The 23,406-nt window shown below is 37.8% G+C and overlaps 1 protein-coding gene across 3 annotated transcripts in view; it reads right to left on the minus strand.

Moving 5' to 3' along the window:
* Positions 1 to 609: 609 nt before the first annotated feature.
* Positions 610 to 23,406, minus strand: part of slc4a8 (solute carrier family 4 member 8) — a 97,931-nt gene continuing 75,134 nt past the window's right edge. Inside the window, exons 15-25 of one of the 3 annotated variants that reach the window (XM_061923643.2) lie at positions 20,788 to 20,893; positions 20,295 to 20,456; positions 18,425 to 18,538; positions 18,193 to 18,354; positions 16,490 to 16,741; positions 16,354 to 16,422; positions 12,599 to 12,772; positions 12,395 to 12,526; positions 12,228 to 12,331; positions 7,320 to 7,425; positions 610 to 7,167 (exon numbers count right to left, since the gene is read on the minus strand). In XM_061923643.2, coding sequence (XP_061779627.1) covers positions 7,162 to 7,167; positions 7,320 to 7,425; positions 12,228 to 12,331; positions 12,395 to 12,526; positions 12,599 to 12,772; positions 16,354 to 16,422; positions 16,490 to 16,741; positions 18,193 to 18,354; positions 18,425 to 18,538; positions 20,295 to 20,456; positions 20,788 to 20,893 — 1,387 coding nt within the window. In that variant the 3' untranslated portion in view covers positions 610 to 7,161. Of the gene's footprint in view, positions 7,168 to 7,319; positions 7,426 to 12,227; positions 12,527 to 12,598; positions 12,773 to 16,353; positions 16,423 to 16,489; positions 16,742 to 18,192; positions 18,355 to 18,424; positions 18,539 to 20,294; positions 20,457 to 20,787; positions 20,894 to 23,406 lie in introns of all 3 variants that reach the window. The other 2 variants (XM_061923644.2, XM_061923642.2) reach the window with 2 other exon arrangements.

Below are 23,406 nucleotides of genomic sequence, written 5' to 3' on the forward strand. Positions count from 1 at the left end.
ATCTTTGGGCCACTGGTGCAACTTGAATCCGTCCCTGTTCGTGTTGTTACACCCTCCGACAACACACCGACGAGGCATGATGTCTCCAAGGTACGGAAAATAGTCGAAAAAACGGAAAATAACAGAGCTGATTTGACTCGGTGTTTGAGAAAATGGCGGATTGCTTCCCGATGTGACGTCACGTTTTATTAGAAAGGCGTTTAATTCGCCAAAATTCACCCATTTAGAGTTCGGAAATCGGTTAAAAAAAAAAAGGTCTTTTTTCTGCAACATCAAGGTATATATTGACGCTTACATAGGTCTGGTGATAATGTTCCCCTTTAAAGCGTCAAAGTATATATTTTTACTTTTTTTTGTTTCCATCTATCCATTTTCTACCGCTTGTCCCTTTTGGGGTCATGGGGGGTGCTGGAGTCTATCTCAGCTGCATTCGGGCGGAAGGCGGGGTACACCCTGGACAAGTCGCCACCTCATCACAGGGCCAACACAGATAGACAGACAACATTCACACAATAGGGCCAATTTAGTATTGCCAATCAACCTTAACTAATAAATTGGAAGCACAAACTAATTAAAGAAGGCAAAGCCACAATTTAACTTCAAGTGGAATCGTTTATTTGTCTTTGTATATAATTCCAAAAAACAACAGTACAGATACATATAAAACATGTACACTTCAGTTTGAGACAGTCTATAATGTTTTAAGAGACAACGCTTGCTCTTTATGGCTCCTTATCAACTGTCGTACAGTCGCTCTTCTCCCTGAATCTTCTCTTGTCGTCATTCGCTGTACATACTGGTGATCATACCAGGGGAACTAAACAGTCCAAATGTGACACATAGTTTGCAATGCTCTAAAATAATCCAAAAATAATGCTACAGGAAGTGGTTTATACATTTATACATTGAATTTGTCTAATGGAAACATTCATATGCATGTCAGCCATACATTCCCATCTAATAATGTGTCAAATTGATGAATTCAATATACTGTGCATACATTTATTCCCCTGACTGTACACAATGAATAGTAGGTCATGCTTTCACTAAGTTTGTTATCATGTACACACAGCGAATATTAACATTCAAATGTCTTACATACTGTATATACTTGAAGGTACAGCACACAAATACAGACGTTACCGACAAGGAGGACTCACAGCAAGTTACAGTGAAGGATTAATGCACTTTTGAAATCTACAAGATGTAGACCGATTATACAGGGCGCGCAAAAGAGTATCATTTATTTGGACTAAATGGAGAATAAAAGGCAGATTTCAAAGCGTAGAACAGAAAATTTCAATTTCACTTCTCGGCTTCTTGTTGTGCAAATGAATGAAATGATTTTGTCCTCCACCCAAACATGACATGACACACCAAGCTTTGCCTTGACCCACCTAACTTATTTTTACACTTTATACAGAACGTCAATATATGAAATATATAAATGATTGTAATAAATCATTTAAACGGTCTAGTCGGTCTCTTAAAAATAATGGAATATTAAATAGATGTATCTACAGAAAGTGCTACTACAAATAAAGCGCTTTATTCAAGTGAAAAAGACGGAAATTTAGCACGTTGAATGGAAATGTCACTGCTCAAAGGATCCCTGAAGATAATTATTATTATTATTTGTGTATAATTCAGATCCCTACTACTCACTTGAGATTGGGTAAATTATTGCTAATAAACTCCAACTTCCCTCCACTAAAAAAAAAAGAGCAAATCTTTATTACTGCCCTCTGGTCAGGTCTCCAATCCTCCCCTCAAAGTGCCTTGCAGGAGTTTTAACAAACTAGTCTGAGGTAAAGAAATAAGACACTACTATGTTTCTAGTACTTTTGGCTGTTTCCACTCGTGTGGATCCTCCTAATATTTACAATACCACACACAAAAAAAAAACACAATTTACAGTGAAACATGAGAGTATATAACGTGTGCACCAATTGACTGACCACGTCATCACAAACCAGAGAAGCGTGCACGACACATTTTTGAAAGGATGAGCGACAGACACACGTAACGTCAACAAAGGATTTTAGATTCTGTCATACGGCCCAGCTGAGAGAGCTGAGCCATCAAGGGTTAGAATTTGTGTGGGTTTGTATGTGCGGCCAACAACTTAGTAGGATGTCGTACAAAAATTATTGCCCTGAATGCAGCATGTTTGTGCAGTTTGGAGGCGCACATTAGCAGACTTTTAACTGTGTTAAAACCACATTAATGCACACTTAGTCTTACTGTCAGTTTCCCATACATTCATACATTTATAGCAAACTGCCACAAATAAAGATGGACCGCCATGGATGAACACCCCCCCTCCATATCCCACACCCCGGATTGTAAATAATGTAAATAATTCAATGTATATACTCTGATGATTATCTTGTGTGATGACTGTATTATGATGATAGTATATATCTGTATAAGTGGACCCCGACTTAAACAAGTTGAAAAACTTATTCGGGTGTTACCATTTAGTGGTCAATTGTACGGAATATGTACTACACTGTGCAATCTACTAATAAAAGTTCCAATCAATCAATCAATTATAATGGGACTGTATGTGAATGAAGCTTTGTAACTCTACTTCTTAACACATCACATTTGCACCAAGAGCATAAGAAGACGTAGCAAGAGGGATTGGTGTTAGCAAATTAGCGATTTTTATACTTTTTTTTTTTTAAAGCGACTAACGACAAATGTACGGTAAATTTCGGACTAGAAGCCACTACTTTATTTCCTCTGCTTTGAAACCTGTGGCTTGCAAAACGGTGCAGCAAATTAATGGCTTTTTCTTCGCTAATGGCCATAATTGTAACAAATCAACGCCTTCACCGTATTTCTTTCTGTTTAGTGCTTTCAACCGGAAGTACGAGTGCCGTTGCTTCTTTTAGTCTTCCGTAGCGTTTTTACTCATATGGATTCTTCATTCATCACTAGGGATGTATATTGTTAAGATTTTATTGATACGATACCCTTATTGATATTCCTTATCGATACCAGTGTTTATCGGTACTATATAGACTTAGACAAACTTTATTGATCCACGAGGGAAATTATGTAATTTGTGGAAATCCATCCATCCATCCATTTTCTACCGCTTATTCCCTTTGGGGTCGCGGGGGGCGCTGGAGCCTATCTCAGCTACAATCGGGCGGAAGGCGGGGTACACCCTGGACAAGTCGCCACCTCATCGCAGGGCCAACACAGATAGACAGACAACATTCACACTCACATTCACACACTAGGGCCAATTTAGTGTTGCCAATCAACTTATCCCCAGGTGCATGTCTTTGGAGGTGGGAGGAAGCCGGAGTACCCGGAGGGAACCCACGCAGTCACGGGGAGGACATGCAAACTCCACACAGAAAGATCCCGAGCCCGGGATTGAACCCAAGACTACTCAGGACCTTTGTATTGTGAGGCAGATGCACTAACCCCTCTGACACCGTGAAGCCCAATTAATTTGTGGAAATGAAGATGTGAAAAAAATGCATTTTAATTAGCAATCCTATTAGCATAAGAGGTTGAACACCTGTAACATCTCAGAGCAGGGAAGTCTTTAATCAACGCCTGTTTTTTTTAAAGTAAATTTTAAGGTTCTTCTTATGGTTTATAAATGTTTTTATGGTATTGGGCCTTCTTATCTTTCAGATTTGCTTTTACCCTACGAACCTTCCCGGGCCCTGAGATCCACCGGCACTCATCTTCTAATTATTCCAAAAGTCAGGACACAAAGTCACAGGATGGTATTTTTCCATCAAGCCGTCTATGGAACAGCTTGTCGGAGGACCTCAGGGCTGCAGAGGATGTTCATGTTTTTAAGAGGCTTTTTATTTTTACAAATTTTCTTGAACTAATTTGTACTTTACTTTTTATCTTATTAGTTATGCAAGATTTTATTTAGTTATATTTATTTATTATATATTTAATGTATATTCATTTTATTTTTATTTATTCATTTTTTATTTTTTATTTGTTTATCTTCATATGTCTTACTTGTATTTTATCCTTTATCTCTCCTCATGGTTCTTACTATTTTACAGGTTTTATTATTAATACTTTCCAGCGTTCTTCAGAGGGAGCCATGTGCTTCAGGGGTTATCGGCCGTGCTGTGAGGGCGCTTTGTGTCAGCGTCCTGGTGGCCATGGTCTGATGACCCCCTGGTGCAGATGGCTCCTGTGATAGTGTTTACTCGCATGTCTCCTCTGTACTCAGCCATGCATTCATTTGTTCATATAGTTGCATATGTGTGTAAATGTGCGTGTGTGCGTATGTGATAATGGGGGATCTGGGTCATCGGAGTCTGTAAAGCACTTTGTGTTGCATTTCTTTTATGTATGAAAAGCGCTTTGTAAATAAAGTTTGATTGATTGATTGTAACGCTGCTCAATGAAGAGACGTCAAACGGCAACCAGAGACCTGTCAGTCACAGCGGATGCTATCTTTAAAGCAACTCTATGGATTATTATATTACCTAAATTGTTCACGTTTTTGAGTGGATTATTATTGGCCCGTGGATTAATGCATTGCTAGGAGGACGGTTGATAAAACGCGGTCGTGACTCATCGTGAGTAAAATGTGTTCACTTCAAACTCACACAGCGTGCGTGACTTTGAGAAACTTTTGAGGAGGAAACATTGTTGTGTTGCAAACTTTTGTGTGGTGTTGCTTACTTATTTGTCTTTATTCGAAGCTGATTTTATGTGTAGCAGCGGTAGCTGAACTGAATGTGACATTTTGTCATAATTACGTCGGTCAGCTGGATAATTAAATACCGATAGCAGTATCAGTAGTCCAGAATCTTCACGGTCCTCATGAACCGCCCTAATTAGGAGCCGGTACCAAAAAAATACCGGTACTCTGTTTACATTCCTATTCATCACTCCAAGCAACGTTTGTCATTTTTACAATATAGCCAAAACATTTCACACTTACTAAACTGTCCCATGTTTGATGTCTGTAGGAGTGTTTTCCTCCATATTTGTAATCAAGCTTGTGTTGTTAGCATTGGCTAATATGCTAACACGTTAACGAGTATCTGTGTTAGTATTATTAACTTACAATGGCATTCTGTTTATATTGTTCCAGTTTTGTAAATATACCAAAACTTCATCGTGGGCTTATTGTGTCTGTTTAGCTGATTGGAGAGCTAGATTCCGCAGCTAGTGGGTCCATGGCGATGTCTTCTGTTTTGTTGGATCAACCGTTTTACTGCCGTTTGGAAACAATTAAGGAATGTAAATAAACATTTGCAGAATATTTCTGTGTCAACAACTCATTTCACAATGTATGTCTGTGACTTATAGTCCCGTGCAGCTAATACATAGAACATTTAGTGGGTGCACTCTATCGTCCAGGAAATATGGTAATCACCTTTTCTGATCTTATTAGTCACTTTAGGAGACTGGAACATGAAAGCGCGCATCTTTCTTCCCAACACTTTCACAGGTTGCTACGTCCTGCTTGCGATGTCATGTTGTTTGCCTACATTTTGTCACCAAAGCCTCTGTTAAAACTACATGCGTCACGGCCAATTATGGAAGTTAGACCCCAGCAACCCACCACCACAAATACCCTGCAGTCCAGTGGGAGACACTGACTGTATTATGGAAACATGTCACTAGAAATGAGTCCAGTTGGGAATGTAATTCAGTGATAAACATTTTGTACAAATTCCTACTAAAATCTGCTGTTTTTTCGTTAAGTGTGTAAAGTTGTGTGCATTTCAGCCTGTGCGATGGTAATATAATAAAGTAGATCCCTGCAATTCGCGAGGGTTTCGTTCCCAGAACCCAGTGAGTGGTAAAACACTACGAATAATTGACGTATCCATAAAAAGCTAAAAAAAAAAAAAAGTATTTTATTTTAACACTCTAAAACAATATTCAAGCCAATTGTTCAAGAGGACACACTTTAGTTTAGGGCAAAGGAAGAAACCAATTGGATTGTAATAAAGAGTGTGCATCAGAAATTTAGTTGAGGAAAATTAATTTCATACTGAATATTGCATAAATCCTAATGACAAAATTTTGGCATTTGCAAAAAGTGAAAATAAATGTGAAGGTATTGCATCAAGTCCACATTGATCTTGCAAAGTGCATCAACCTTTGCATCACAAATATTGGAAATCATATCGCAGCTGTTATTTTTTAATATTCCAATTGAAATTATGAGCGTTTGCTTACAGTATGTGTCCAGACTTTCGGGAGACATCCTGTATTTTGGATATTTTGGTTCATGGTTTTTGCTGCACCAACTTGTTTAACTGCACAGTGGTACCTCGGTTTTTGTAGGACTTACATCTCATTTAATTGGTTTTACCATGAAAATGCTCACCAACAATTTTCCAATGATTTTGTATTGCGTCTTGGTTATTGTACGGCCAAACATTGCCAACGGAATGATGTGCCGAACAAAGAGTCTTTCGCCTTGGTGACTCAGTCTCTGTTTTTTATTGACTTCAAAGGAATCCACCATGGGACCAAATAAAGTTGCAAGTGCCAGCACTTTGATAAGGTGAGAAATACTAACTCGTAGCACGGTACGAGTAATTTATAGTTATTTGTCATTTATATTTCACATAATTTTCTGCATGTAACACCATAATTATTGACTATAAAACACGTTTTGTGTTATTTTTGGGTGTCTGAAATGGATGAATTGGATTTGTTTTATTTCTTAAGGAAATAATTGTTTCAGTTTTTGTACAACACAAATTATGGAACGGATTCTTACCAGAAAGTGAGGTATCACTGTAATATCAATTTGTAGCGTATTAACTGTGCACTTTTGGGTCGCCAGTCGACTTGCATGCTATTAATCAGGGAAGATAACGCAAACAAAGAATTATGAAAAAACTATCTTTTCATATTTCAAATCCACAATCAAGAATCACAACATTGTGTGTGTGTGTGTGTGTGTGTGTGTGTGTGTGTGTGTGTGTGTGTGTGTGTGTGTGTGTGTGTGTGTGTGTTGCATGACAGTACTGTGAAGTGCTATGTGGAGCTGGTAGAAATTGTGGACTTTCCCAAATATCTCAGACGGCCGATGGTCCAAAGCCAAATGGGGACATCCTGAGGTCCATATGGACAGTTTTGTAGCATAACTGCACGGACTGTGGGAATCTTTATTCATCTATAAAGGCAATCTCCTCAATCCTGCAAAAGGAAAACACACATATTGAGACAAATAATATGCATAGTTTGATGAGAAGCTGGTAGAACGTCATGGACATCAAGAGACTCAGTACATAGGGCAAGGTGGCAGAGAGAGAAAGCGAGAGAGAGAGAGAAAGAAGGTCTGGTCTTGCCTTTTTAGCAGACACAGGCCGAGAATCCTTTTGATTGGAGTTGAGGGATTTCCACATGGTGGTTTTAGACATTTCATCAGATATATTAATATCAGAGGGATCACACCTGAGGAGCAAGGAGGGCAGAAGGAGAGGAGCTCAAAAAAGAGGAGTGAGGAGTGTCGCAGTGTTAGTCAACAGGATGCATCTCTAAATACACCAACATGCATGCGGGAAAGGTCAAGCATTTTAAGGCTAGTGTGTGTCTGCATAAACACTTTGATGCAAACATTTACACACATTTACTGCTGCCAAATACATGCCACTGGTGGCGATGTGATACCGAAGTACAGGCAGTCCTTATGTCACAACATACGACTGATCCGGTATCGGTTTCAGTCCGATATTGGCAAACAAAAGTATGGGATTATATTGGGTTGTATCTAAAAACACCCGATACGAGTAGTCCTGTAGCGCGTTTACTTGTGCAAAGCTAGACAGCCAGTTAAAAATCTAAATGTCCTCCAATAAGCACACAAGGTTGGTATTTTCTTCTATTTTACTCAAGTCATTTACAAAAGGTAGACATGGTAGGCTATAGACTACTAGGAGCTAGCAGCGACACATAGGCAAATTGAAATTTCCACAAAAACGCTGAAATGTTCGTTTTTAAACATTAATTTTCATTTCATAATATCACTTCCACGTTTTTTTAAAGGGGAACATTATCACCAGACCTATGTAAGCGTCAATATATACCTTGAATTTGCAGAAAAAAGACCATATATATTTTTAACCGATTTTCAAACTCTAAATGGGTGAATTTTGGTGAATTAAACGCATTTCTATTATTCGCTCTCGGAGCGATGACGTCACGTTGTGACGTCACATCGGGAAGCAATCCGCCATTTTCTCAAACACATTACAAACACCGAGTCAAATCAGCTCTGTTATTTTCCGTTTTTTTCGACTGTTTTCCGTACCTTGGAGACATCATGCCTCGTCGGTTTGTTGTCGGAGGGTGTAACAACACGAACAGGGACGGATTCAAGTTGCACCAGTGGCCCAAAGATGCGAAAGTGGCAAGAAATTGGACGTTTGTTCCGCACACTTTACCGACGAAAGCTATGCTACGACAGAGATGGCAAGAATGTGTGGATATCCTGCGACACTCAAAGCAGATGCATTTCCAACTGGACTGGAGAGATCAGCTTTCAGGAAAAGAGAGCGGATGAGGGTATGTCTACAGAATATATTAATTGATGAAAACTGGGCTGTCTGCACTCTTAAAGTGCATGTTCTTGCCAAATGTATTTCATATGCTGTAAACCTAGTTCATAGTTGTTAGTTTCCTTTAATGCCAAACAAACACATACCAATCGTTGGTTAGAAGGCGATCGCCGAATTCGTCCTCGCTTTCTCCCGTGTCGCTGGCTGTCGTGTCGTTTTCGTCGGTTTCGCTTGCATACGGTTCAAACCGATATGGTTCAATAGCTTCAGTTTCTTCTTCAATTTCGTTTTCGCTACCTGCCTCCACACTACAACCATCCGTTTCAATACATGCGTAATCTGTTGAATCGCTTAAGCCGCTGAAATCCGAGTCTGAATCCGAGCTAATGTCGCTATACCTTGCTGTTCTAACCGCCATGTTTGTTTGTGTTGGCATCACTATGTGACGTCACAGGAAAATGGACGGGTGTATATAACGATGGTTAAAATCAGGCACTTTGAAGCTTTTTTTAGGGATATTGCGTGATGGGTAAAATTTTTAAGAATACTTCGAAAAATAAAATAAGCCACTGGGAACTGATTTTTAATGGTTTTAACCCTTCTGAAATTGTGATAATGTTCCCCTTTAAATGAAATATCAAAAACAATATGACGGAAAGAAAATGTTGGTATTTTGGTTATTCTCCGAATTTTAACAAGTCCCGAGCCCAGGACCTTCGTATTGTGAGGCACATGCACTAACCCGTGCTGCCCAAAAAATACATAAATATTAAATGTTATTATAAATGTGTCTGTTACTACATTACATATATACACTTACATCATGTACAGTATATAAAAGCTCAATGGAGGTGTTTGGACGTTTTTAAGGGCTTTATAGGCGGATTACAACATTGTAAGCAAATTGATCGCATTTACAGTATTTAATACCTAGAATGCAGAAAAAAAAATTTTTTTGTGAACTATGGGCAAAATTCCAGAAAAAGTGCAGTTTCCCTTTAAGTCCTAATAATAAATATTGTAATTGTTGGTCCAATTCACTGTATTTTTGTTTTCAAACGGTAGAAAATGGATAGATATTTATAACAGAAACTAAAAGCTTGGTTGTTGTTGTTGTACAGGAAAGCAAAGTGCTTTATTCAACACATTATAGCATCTTTGGTGCTATTCGTTAGCATCAAGCAAATATACCTAATAGAATTGATAAACTAGATAAATAAATCTCTCGTAGGCTCATCAGCATATATATCTTGATATCGCTAGCAAACATTGCTGAACAGCAGCGACATCTTTAGCTAAACAATGAGACAAAATAAGAACTTCACACCATAAAAACAACTGCAGACATGAATTATAGATCAGACTAATATTCGTAGCAATAAATCAACTGCAAACAAACTTATCCTTTTTTCCCATTAGCGTCACGTTCACAACAGCACGATACTTGTTATGTCAATCAAATATGTTACTTAACGATGCACAAATAAGTCCATCATGTTTACTTTGTGAACCCCTCAAATGTAAAAGACATGATGTGCCCCCAATCTTTTCATTTTAAATCAAAGGAAGTGAGCTCGTAGCAATAATGTCTGGTAATGATAAATGGTTTAAATAAGGGGTTCTTAACTTTTTGGACCTCGGGGCCCAAATTTTCCACTACAGAGGGGCACTGAATTAGTAATCTTACTATTCTTTTGTTAATGATATGAAACGATGTGTTCATCACAGAGATTATAATTTATTTAAAACAAACCTTCGGCTTAGGTCAGGCTGATTAAACAAATATGTGCTAATCAAATATACTGAATAAGAAAGGACTGATGAAAAAAATAAATGTACATACAATTTTGTTGTGCTAAAATAAACTAAATTAATAATGAATCTTTTTGTAACTAAACTGTCAATAACATTTAAGTGTAAATGAAAATACAGCTTCAGCACTTTAGTCATAATTTTTGCGCTTAAGAAACTTCTCTATGACTTTAGCTCCAAATGTCTTGTTTGTTTGATATTGTCTTTACTGCTACAAGTGGTGGAGAAATGTATTACAGATGAGAAACACATTTTTTGGCAGCTCAACAATTGGCATCGGCCCTATGGTTAAAAAGCACTGGTTTAAATCTTTCAAAAAAAAATAATTCTTAAGAGTGTATAAATCCACTCCATCCCATTTTAAATATATTTTCATGATCGCTTGTATATTTTCCTCTAAACCTTTCAAAATATGCCCAGATTGGCACTGATGCAGGTAAATAAACAGTAGCCTAATGGGACTCCCGACCATCACCGAAAACCTGAAAGTGCCTTTAGATAACGTGATTGCAACCCAGCCCTATGTTCCTTCTTTTTCTCTAGCATCTTGTCGTGGGGCAGACTGGCATGACATGCACATCTTCAGCTTTTGCCATTTCTCATAAAAAGTAGCGTATAGTTCTAACTTATGCCTGTCACTAGACTCCGTATGGAAGTGCTAAAAACGTCAACTTTGCTGACGGTAAGAAGATGCAGTCGAAGTGGAGGCACGTAAATAAGACTAAACGGCGAACCATGAAGAGACAGACGGTCAGAAAGCGGATTGAAGATGGTCTGTAAAACATCATCTATGCAAAATTTTGGCCAAAGAACCAGGAAGTATTTTTTTAAATGTAGAAAAACATCATAAAATGACCCCTTTAGAATTAATGACAAAGATCCTGTTTTTCAATCTCAGTAAACAACTGGTAGATTGAAATATATATTAAAAAAAATCATATTAGTTTGTATGTATGATCTGTCTTATTGATCACCATTATCTTCACATTAGCATCATAACTACTGATTGCCAACAACACTATCCCGTGTGTGTTTGCTGCCACCTGCTGGATGACATGTAAACATCACAAGACCTCAAGTATTAGATGACATCTTTTTGAGCCTTTTTCGTTTTTTAGGAAAAATAATGATGTCTTATCCTTTAAGTCCTCAGACCTTTATGATGGGGAATATACCACCGACCAAGTACATTTATTTTCTAAAATGCTTCTAATTAATGTGGAAGATGTGTAATGTTAAATACACTGTGTGTAAAATTGTGTGTTTGTAGTAAATCTACTCCTTAACTTGACACTTTACTACTCAGTACCATATTTTTTTCATTCAAAATAAATGAAACAATGACATTTATTGAGTGGCTTATTAGTATTTTGTGTATTGTAACAAATGTGTCACTACACGTTTTTATTAGCACCCGATTTTTCCTGTCTCGATGTATTTTAATTAATTGAAAGAATACATAAAGAACAGTTTAATTGTAATATTTTACACCCTAGTAAAGCGTTAAATGGCTTTAAAATGACTTAATGAAAAAAAAATATACGTTTAAAAATTAGCTTGATTATTAACATGTTAATAATCAAGCTAATTTTTAAATGTATATTTTTTAAATAAAAAAGTAAAAAATATGTTTAAAAATTAGCTAGATTATTAACATGTTAATAATCAAGCTAATTTTTAAACGTATTATTTTTTTTCCATTAAGTCATTTTAAAGCCATTTAACGCTTTAATAGGGTGTAAAATATTACAATTAAACTGCTGGGATAATCACGTGACAACCACTCCAAAAATGGTTCATATACGTCACCTGGGGACTGAGTAGGGCCCATTTGAAGACATTTAAAATGTTTTTATGGGTGATACAGTATGTAGAATCCCCTCCTACCTGGGGTCATGTGCCTTTGAGGTCTGCACTGGCTTACTGCTCTCCAGGGGAATCTGAACAGTTGCAGCATCTTCACTTTTGGTATCGAGCATAACCTGGGTTTCCTGCAATGGACAATTGTCAATATTTGCATGGGGACTATTTGTGCATTTAAATATCGCATTTACCTCATCAATCTTTTTGGAAGCATCATCAAGGTTTTTTTTCTTCCATTCAGGCATTAAATCATCCAAGTAACTCAGCTCCCGATTGGAGAAACAAAAGTCCAGCAGTTTGCGGATGAATACCAAAGCCAGCACCTGTAGACGTAGAAGAGGACAGAAAAAGCAGATTGAGTCAAAGAACGAGAGAACTCTGAGTGGTCATCTCACCATCATGGGGAAGACGATAGCAGCCGGTGAGGTCTTGATGACCCACAGCAGGACAAGACATGTGAGCTGCGTGAGCGTGAACAGATGAACCTTCCTCAAGGGAACGTGACGCAGGTAGATGAAGTCTGGCTGGTGCTTGGCCGGCATCCCAAACAACTTAAGACGGTCAAAGAACTGCAAGCAATATGTTCGATATGTCACAGACACAGCAAGGTAAAGATATGCAGAAGACATTTTGTCCCATTGACACATAATCACCAGCCACAATATTAGGTACACCGACACAATCAAGTGTACAGGCGGGTCCTATAGGATAGTGTGTATGGAGGCACTTTCAACAAACAATACACAGATTTGTTCAATAAAGATAGTCGACTATTTATCCCACAATGGAGAAATTCTGGGATTGCGGTGCAGATTTTACATGCAGTAACAAAATAAAACAGTATTTTTTTTTTTTCATTTTCATTTATTTATTTCAGGCAATGACATAAAAAAAAGTACACAATTGACAATACATAATAATATAAATTAATATAGTGCACAAGGTAATGTATAGTATGTAATGCATGATTGTCCAGTTTTGCCTGAAAAGGAGTGGGAAGAAGATAATTTATTTAATCCCACCCCCAGTTCTCCATTCAGTGATTCTTCACATGAGTTTCACTCTTATTTTGTTCAAGAATTATAATACAAATGTTGTATCATAGTGGCATTACCACAGGTAACAATAATTATTACACTGTAACAACAATTTGTATCAATAATGTAGGAATAATGAATATACCAACAATGGTAATAGACAACAAAGCAATAATAGTAATAGACAACATAGCAATAATGGTAAGGAAACATTGATCACATGATAACACTTTGAGACAGAGTACAACAGCAGGTCAAATTAAAGACCCTCATCTCTATATATGAACCAGACCCCATGTTTGTATAATAGTTTAAATCCATTAATAGTTTGTCATTGCTTGTGTTGTAAGTCCAGTTTGTTCCATTGTTTTACTCCGCATACAGACACACAAAAACGTTTACGAGTGGTTTATAATAAAAACAATGAAAAGCTAACAATATGTAATAATTACACCACTATTGCCACCTATATACATTTATACCTTTCGCACACTAAATGATTGTACTATGTTCAAATAATAAAATAAAACCTCTATCTTGATACCCATGTTGCACACCGAGCATTGCACACCAAAAAAATCACAGCATTTGTTGTCAAATTCATTTCTGACAAAAATGAATATATTTTTTACCACAAAGCAATAATAGCTGTTAAATGGTTCCAGAAATGACCGTGATAATAGAATTCAAGCAAAGTAGAAATCATTAATTATAAATCAAATATTTTCATGGCTAGAGCATTTAAAAAAAAAAAGATGTTTATGACCTTCTCAATATGTCTTTCCACATTATGAGAGCCCTCTGGACATGAAATAACACCGTTTAGCCACCTTTACATTGTTCCATCTATCCATCGTCTTCCGCGCATCCGACGTCGGGTCGCGGGGGCAGCAGCCTCAGCAGAGAAGCCACTTCGTCCAGGTCTTCCCAGTGGATCCCGAGGTGTTCCCAAGCCAGCTGGGAGACATATTCCCACCCAACGTGTTCTGGGTCGTCCCCGTCAGATGCACCCTAAACACCTCCCCGGGGAGGCGTTTGGGTGGCATCCTGACCAGATGCCCGAACCACCACATCTGGCACCTCTTGATGTGGAGGAGCAGCAGCTTTACTGTGAGCTCCTCCTGAGCGACAGAGCTTCTCACCCTATCTCTAAAGGAGAGCCTCGTCACCTGATGGAGTAAACTCATTTCAGCCACTTGTACCCGTGATCTTGTCCTTTCGATCATAACCCAAAGCTCATGACCTTAGGTGAGGGTAGGACCGTAGATCAACTGGCAAATTGAGAGCTTTGCCTTCCAGCTCAGCTCCACAACAGACCGATGTAGGGTCTGCATCACCGCAGACGCCACACCGATCCACTTCTCCCTCACTTGCGAACAAGACCCTGAAGTACTTGAACTCCTCCACCTGGATAGGATCTCGTCCCCAACCCGAAGATGGCACTCCACTCGAGAACCATGGACTTGTAAGTTTTGATTTTCATCCCATTCCCATTATCTTATTTCAATCCAATATAGTATTGCTGCCTGAGGCTGAGCCAATCAGTGGCCATGATGACGAACATCGCGCTCTGATTGGTTTGGTCTCCTCTACTGGCCAACACTACTGAGGTATTTATATTTTTATGATATTTAGCCATTCTTATGCTTGAAATGCCTAATTTTGTACCAACAAATGTTAAACTATTTAAAAAAAAGTTTCTTTGTAAAATCATTTTTGATACCGCTTGTACAGTACTAGATGCATGTAGCTCTTTAGCGCCGCCCTAGTGGCTCTCTGGAACTTTTTCCAAAATTTGTGAAAATTAAAGAGATGGAGGGGAAAAAAAACACATACATACATACATACATATATATATATATATATATATATATATATATATATATATATATATATATATACAGTACCGGTATATTGTTTTGATATGGTTTCTGTAGGAGAATAAACACAACCCTTCCTAATTGTTAGAAAGCCCACCGTTTAATATGTTTGTGTTTATGCTTCACTAATGAGAGTATTTGGCGGGCGCCGTTTCGTCCTACTAGTTTCGGCGGTCCATGAACGCACCGTCGTTGTCTTACTAATGTTTTCCAAAATTGTAAAAATGTGTACAATAAGTATTACATTTCAACATTTCTGTCAACGAAGATTTGCATCAGCCTGCGACACATGTTTCTTTCAGCACTGCATGGTGCCAGGCAGGTGGCTGTTGCAAACACAACAAATACCTGTGCAAGCAGATATTCTCAAATATGAACAAAATCAAATCCAAATACCGCACAGATAAGAGCTTGCAGTATAGCTAATGTAGACACATCATGTGCAATGTTCCCAAAAAATATTGTTTTTCATGAACTGTGTACTTATATTGTTTGTCTGGGTGGATGTCCTGCTTTGGAAATAGTTTGTACCCCTTTCAGACATTGCATTTAGTTCCCATAGCACACATTTGATTGGTCAATCATAGTGTAACAACCTGGAATGACACTTTATGTGCGGTGTTGTAGTTGTCCGACTTTTTGTGTGGCTGTAAACGCATCACTGCCATATGTGCATGTGTTGGCGCAAGTGAGAAAGAGCGAGCGGCTGCTGTTGATATAACAAAGTTGCTTTTGGTCTGGTTTGTACTGCAGAAAAAGACCAGTTTTTTCTAGATATAATTTTTTTTACTAATGTTTTGGTGATGTGTTTATGGCCGACAATAAAGAGTTTTGCTCAGTAAAGTGATGGATGGAATTCATGTCCTCAAAGCGTCTCGACAGACGTTACAATATTTGAACAATGATGACGAAAACTGTTTTCTCCGTCGTGTCCGTGTGGCAAAAATTGTTATGCTCTTATTTTTTTATTTGATTTTGTGCGTGGCATAGATTTGTCGTGCGCAGAGGACGCTTGAGCAGTGCGCAATTGCACAGGCGCGCACCTTAGAGGGAACGTTGATCATGTGTTGTTTTTATTATAAGACTTATATAAGGCTTTTCATTTTTTGCGGCTCCTGACAGATTTGTTTTTTGTACTATTGGTCCATTTCAACATTTTGGGTTGCCGACCCCTGGTTTAGCGTGTGTTGGTGTACCTAATGAAGTGGACTATTCTGTCACATTGTACTGTACCTGAATGCCCTTCAATGACGAGGCTCCCATGTAGAGGAAGACACCATACAACACCGGCATCGGAATGAACTGGGTAACAAATCAAGTATTTTTAACAAAACGGACGCAGTGTCAGCCAGAGGGAGGCGGCACTCACCTGAAGCGCTCCAGTCATGAAGACCGAGCATCCCATGAGCAAGAAGATGACCAGGCCAGTGAGTCTCTGCTCTCTGATGCCCAGAAAGCGAGGCTGCTCTCCGGGCGCTGAGCTCTCCGACTCCAGCTTCAGACTGTTCACGTGAGAGATGGACAAGACGGTCGCAGCCACGAACCACGGCAAGCCCATGATGGAGCACACGGCCAGCATCACCCCCACCATCAGGAGGTCCAAGTGGTAGCCGCAACCTTTCTGAGGAACAAAGACAGTCGAATGTCTCGAGTCAAAAGGCGAATTTGACCATTTCAACATTTTCCATCATGCATGACATCACAAGAAATGTCAAGTCAGCAAGTAAAGGACCCATTTGCATGTGTTTTCTTTTTTCTTTAGGTTTTTGCAACACTAATATTAAAATATATAAATTGATTAAATTTAAATGAATATATACCGTATTTTTCGGAGTATAAGTCGCTCCGGAGTATATGTCGCACCGGCCGAAAATGGATAATAAAGAAGGAAAAAAACATATATAAGTCGCACTAGAGTATAAGTCGCATTTTTTGGGAAAATGTATTTGATAAAACCCAACACCAAGAATAGACATTTGAAAGGCAATTTAAAAGAAATAAAGAATAGTGAACAACAGGCTGAATAAGTGTACATTATATGAGGCATAAATAACCTACTGAGAACGTGCCTGGTATGTTAATGTAACATATTATGGTAAGAGTCATTCAAATAACTATAACATATAGAACATGCTATACGTTTACCAAACAATCTGTCACTCCTAATCGCTAAATCCCATGAAATCTTATACGTCTAGTCTCTTACGTGAATGAGCTAAATAATATTATTTGATATTTTACGGTAATGTGTTTATAATTTCACACATAAGTCGCTCCTGAGTATAAGTCGCACCCCCGCCCAAACTATGAAAAAAACTGCGACTTACGGTAATCATAAAATATTAATAATATATATCCTCCTGATAATGTTGTTAGTGTATTTTTCTTGTCAAGTCACATATTTCGGGGGGAAACATTATTAATTAATATTATTCTATTATAACTCTATACTTAAATTTTTCTTTGCACAGCAATTATTTCAAAGGTGGTTTACTTATTTTTAGCCAGAGTGATGTTTAAAAATGTGAACAAAAAGTAAAATACGTAAAGCACTGTCACAATGCAACTCACCACATTACACCTTGATCACTTGTATGACTGTTTTAAACATGAAAATAATGATAACATGTGAGTTTGATAACGTTTTATGGTGACTTTTGAACAGTAGATTTGTATTTCCATTATTTCCTATGGCAGTAGTGTCCATTGAAGGATGGAAGGCACTTTAATCTTGATCTTTTATTAGGTACAGGTATGTAACAATTGCAATGTAAGTCAAGCTATGCAAAGCAAGAAGAAATAAACTATCGGTAATGTACCGACAAAAACAAATAATTAGTGTGACAGCTTGTCACGTTCACCAACCCAATATTACGCCTTTTTACTTATAACGTTTTATGATTTTTCTTTTTGCATGGATGGCCCAAATCCTAACGATTGGGATGTAGGTTGTGTTTAATTAATTGTTTTTAAAAAATGCCCTTTTTTTAATAGGGGAGAAAAACTTTCCACCGTTCATGCAACATTTGAGATCTGTAGGTGATTAAATAAAAGTCAAATGAGTTGAAGTACCAGCAGCTTGTGCTCTTTCCGGTTGATGATAACTGCAGTTATTTGTTGGTCCATGAAGATGAGAATGGTGCACAGGAGAGCCGGGATAGAGGCTGCCAACACCGTCCACCAAGGATTACGCCCTATTGGATTGATTATCCACCCTCGGTCATCTCTGGTGGGCTAATGGTGGCACACATTAAGAAGCTGTGAACATCAATTCCCAGCTATGCCCGCAGTATCTCTTGCTTACCTGGAATTTGCTGGGAACCTTTAACTTTTGGGAGGGCACGCCTATGACATAGTCGAGCAACACCATGAAGACGATGGTAAGGAATACGGCAAAGTCACTGATCATGGACCGTACCTGTGTGCACCAGGAAACAGAACTTAAAGAAAAGCTCGGAGACAATTATAGAAGTAAGAAGATCAGTTGTATGTTTTGAAAGTGTGACCACTGCATAAACAACATGGAGGGGTTTGCTTCTTGGGATTTTGTCCTCGCGGCGTTTGCAATAATGTTGTTTGTGCAGTGCAGTGCAGTGAGGGATGCAGGGCCTCAGACCAAACAGCCCTTACAAAAACGTGTGGCACAACAGAGGGCAGTTACTTTGGATCATTTGCATCTCAAAAAGAAGGGTCGCTTTAAGGAAAATCATGTCCCAATTCTGGTTTGAAGGAGATGTATCCATCTATTTTCTACGGTTTGTCCCTTTCGGGTTCGCGGGGGGCTGGAGCCTATCCCAGCTGCATTCGGGCGGAAGGCGGGGTACACCCTGGACAAGGCGCCACCTTCACTTTGTCTCTTTCGTACCATCCGTCCTCCCTGTCCAGAATCTGTACATTTTTGTTCTCAAATGAGTGCTGTTTCTCCCTGAGGTGCAAGTGTCTACCTATGCCCTGAGATGACCATGACCTGGATGGATGAAAACATTCACAGACATCCTTTACCTATGTTTACCTACTTTTGTACCTTCTTCTGCTTATGTTTACCTACTTTGCACTATGTTTTACCTATGTTTATCTACTTTTTGTACGTTCTTCTGCTTATGTGTACCTACTTTATACTATCTTTTATCTATGTTTGTATGTTTACCTACTTTGCACTGTTTTACCTATGTTTATCTACTTATTGTACCTTCTTCTGCTTATGTTTACCTACTTTATACTATCTTTTATCTATGTTTACCTACTTTATACCATTTTTTACCTGTTTACCACTTTTATTTTACCTTCCTCTGCCCTTGTCTACCTACTTTACCGACTGTTTTACCTTCTTATGTCTAAGTTTACCTCGGTTGGTAGAGCGACCGTGCCAGCAACTTGAGGGTTGCAGGTTCAATCCCCGCTTCCGCCATCCTAGTTACTGCCGTTGTGTCCTTGGGCAAGACACTTTACCCACCTGCTCCCAGTGCCACCCACACTGGTTTAAATGTAACTTAGATATTGGGTTTCACTATGTAAAGCGCTTCGAGTCACTAGAGAAAACCGCTATATAAATATAATTCACATCACCAACTGTTTTTACCTTCTTCTGCCTGTTTACCTACTTTACATCATCCTTCACCAATGTACCTACTTTACATCATCTTTTACCTTTGTTTACCTACTTTACGTCATCTTTTGCCTATGTTTACCTACTTTTTTACCTTCTGTGTATGTTAACGTAAGTCTTTACCTTCGTCTGCCTGTTTACCTACTTTACACCACAACCAACATATGTTTACCTTTTTTTTTTTTTTACCTGCTTCTGCCTATGTTTACCTACTATATACCATCTTTACCTACCTAAACTCCACACCTAAAATTTAGAACTTAAGACACCTTTTGGATCTGTAAAACATCTTCGACAAACAAGAAGAGCCCAGTTGCCTCAATTCAACCTTTGCTGATTACCATGACCTGGATGACTGACTACCAGCTAAAATGACTTCACTTATGCTCAATGAAAAAATTTATACATTTTTAGGGGTTTTGAGTCTGGGGTGAGCAGTGTAGAAATTGGTAAAAATATGCTCAAGAAAAAACATTTTTCAGAAAGTAGGGTAGACCTCAACTGTAATGTATTTTCCCAGAAGTCTTACTGATGATAGAGTACAACCCTATTGCCTATTACCAATTACCTTGGTGGGGAAATACCGACTCGTTTTGAAATCTTTGAGGAACGCTGACATGAAGAAGGTGGAGAAGAACAAGATGGCAGACCAGAAGAGGACATCTGGGGTGTAAGGCCCATGGGGGCCGCATGCAGTCCCGACAAAATGTCCCTGCAGGCTCATACACTCCTGTAGACAGAGGGCACGTTTGTCTCAGATTTAAATGCAGGATGACAAATAGAGGTCTCTTGCATGCTGTCTTATGTCCTTAGTTGGTCCTCACCGACAGGCGAGAACAGTGTGAATAAGTAACTGAATGAGTAAGGTGGAAAAGTCCATTGATTATTCACAAGACAACCTTTCTTTGTGCTCAGTGAAGAAAAGCAAATCGATGAAATGTCCTTATCGGTGCCTACAAAAAGGAGAGTTGCTTGGGAGAACGTGAAGGGGTCAGTTGCTTGTTAACAAATGCAAACATGTAGCTGTTGCTATAATGTGTGTGTTGACATAATTAGGTTACCTTGACAGTGAGGTTGGCCCAAGGTACTTCAGCAGCAGTGATGTTTTTCTTGCTCCATAGTTCTAAGGTTTTATTGTTGGGAGTATAAGGCTGTGCACACTCGCAGCTAAAGGGAAAGAAAGCGCAATAAAAATTAGTCTATCATAACATAATGGAACCTTAAATGTTAAGAAACATATTACATTTCAAGTCAAACTTTGTGTGACTTTAGAGATGTATTTTACAGAAAATGTACTGTAGGTTGAATTCTAAATTGCACAACCTTGGAGGCATCCGACATTGAAGGTTGCATTGCATAACAACATTTGCATGTACAGCATAGTTTATCATCTTGATAGTGCTAATGAAATTAAAAAATACATTTAATTGACAAATTCTATGGATACAAGTCAGCAAATTAAACCCTACTTGCCTTAAAATTATTTAAAAACAAGTTTTTCTTCCTCTCACTCACACTAGTGTACCTGGAGAGATGCTGCAGAGACCCGCAGGAAAAATGTGTTTAAGGGTTTATAGCAAGTTAGCAAACAGAAGAGTGATGTCGCAAATTTGAATCAAGGACGCAAAGTCATCATCCAGGAAATATATATTTTATTTGAATCTACAAGTTTGTTATTTAACTGACATTGAAAACAATAATGTACTTTTTTTTTGTATTTTATGTGTTTGATTTTGTCCCCCCCAAAAAGAGGGGTCGTGTTATATGCTATGTTTGTTGCTTAAACATATAAATGTAATACAATTAGCGGTGGGAAAAAATATCGACACGGCAATACATCATCAACGAAATATATATACATATATTTAAATACGTATGATATATGTACATATATATGATTATGTATATCATATATATATATATATATATATATTTATATATACATATATATATATATATATATGTATATATATATATATATATATATATATACACATATATATGTATATAGATGTATATATACATGTACTGTCTTGCTTAGCACTAACTCCATACAGCGAGGAGGTAGTACAGCGACACTGCATCGCAGAGTTGCGAAAAACCTGACTTTAAAAATGTAAATACATATGAAATACACACACAAACACATTCATATACTGTATATCTATCTATACATATATACATAATGTATATAATTTAGTGTTGCCAATCTACATATATATATATATATATATATATATATATATATATATATATATATATATATATATATATATATATATATATACACACACACACGCATTGGGGCGGTATGGCGTAGTGGGTAGAGCGGCCGTGCCAGTAACCTGAGGGTTGCAGGTTCGCTCCCCGCCTCTTGACATCCAAATCGCTGCCGTTGTGTCCTTGGGCAGGACACTTCACCCTTGCCCCCGGTGCCGCTCACACTGGTGAATGAATGATGAATGACTGATGGTGGTCGGAGGGGCCGTAGGCGCAAACTGGCAGCCTCGCTTCCGCCAGTCTACCCCAGGGCAGCTGTGGCTACAAATGTAGCTTACCACCACCACAGGTGTGAATGAATGATGGGTTCCCACTTCTCTGTGAGCGCTTTGAGTATCTAATAATAGAAAAGCGCGATATAAAATCTAATCCATTATTATTATTATTATTTATTGTTATATATATATATATATATATATATATATATATATATATATATATATATATATATATATATATATATATATATATATATATGTATATATATATATATATGCCAATATACATATATATTTATATATACATAAATATATATATGCCAATATACATCCATCTATCCATTTTCTACCGCTTGTCCCTTTCTGGGGTCGCGGGGGGTCGCTGGAGCCTATCTCAGCTGCATTCGGGCGGAAGGCGGGGTACACCCTGGACAAGTCGCCACCTCATCACAGGGCCAACACAGATAGACAGACAACATTCACACTCACATTCACACACTGGGGCCAATTTAGTGTTGCCAATCAACCTATCCCCATATATTTATATATACATATATAAATATATATGTATATATACATATATATATATATATACAGGCCTGTAGAGATGAAATAGTCTTGTGATTTTTTTCCCACACACACATATATATATATATATATATATATATATATATATACACATATGCATATACATATATGTATATTGGCAACACTAAATTGGCCCTAGCCTTCTGCCCATGTGCAGCTGGGATAGGCTCCAGCACCCCCGCGACCCCAAAAGAGACAAGAAAATGGATGGATGGATGGATGGATGTGTGTATATATATATATATATATATATATATATATATATATATATATATATATATATATATATATATACATATATACAGTATATATATATATATATATATATATATATATATATATATATATATATATATATATATATATATATATATAAGTAGAAAAATGGAAATTGATCATTGTATTACATTGTTTTTGACTAAGTTTGTGCAATAAATTATTACTGTCATCCACTGTACATTTATATACCTTTTATTTTAGGCTGCATTTTAAATTGATCACTGAATTATGTAAAATTATTGCAATATATTGCCATATCGCAATATTGTATCATATCCCAACTCAAATATTGTGATACATATTGTTCCGTGAAGT

Source organism: Nerophis lumbriciformis, linkage group LG28 (genome assembly GCF_033978685.3).
Source record: "Nerophis lumbriciformis linkage group LG28, RoL_Nlum_v2.1, whole genome shotgun sequence".
NCBI lineage: Eukaryota > Metazoa > Chordata > Actinopteri > Syngnathiformes > Syngnathidae > Nerophis > Nerophis lumbriciformis.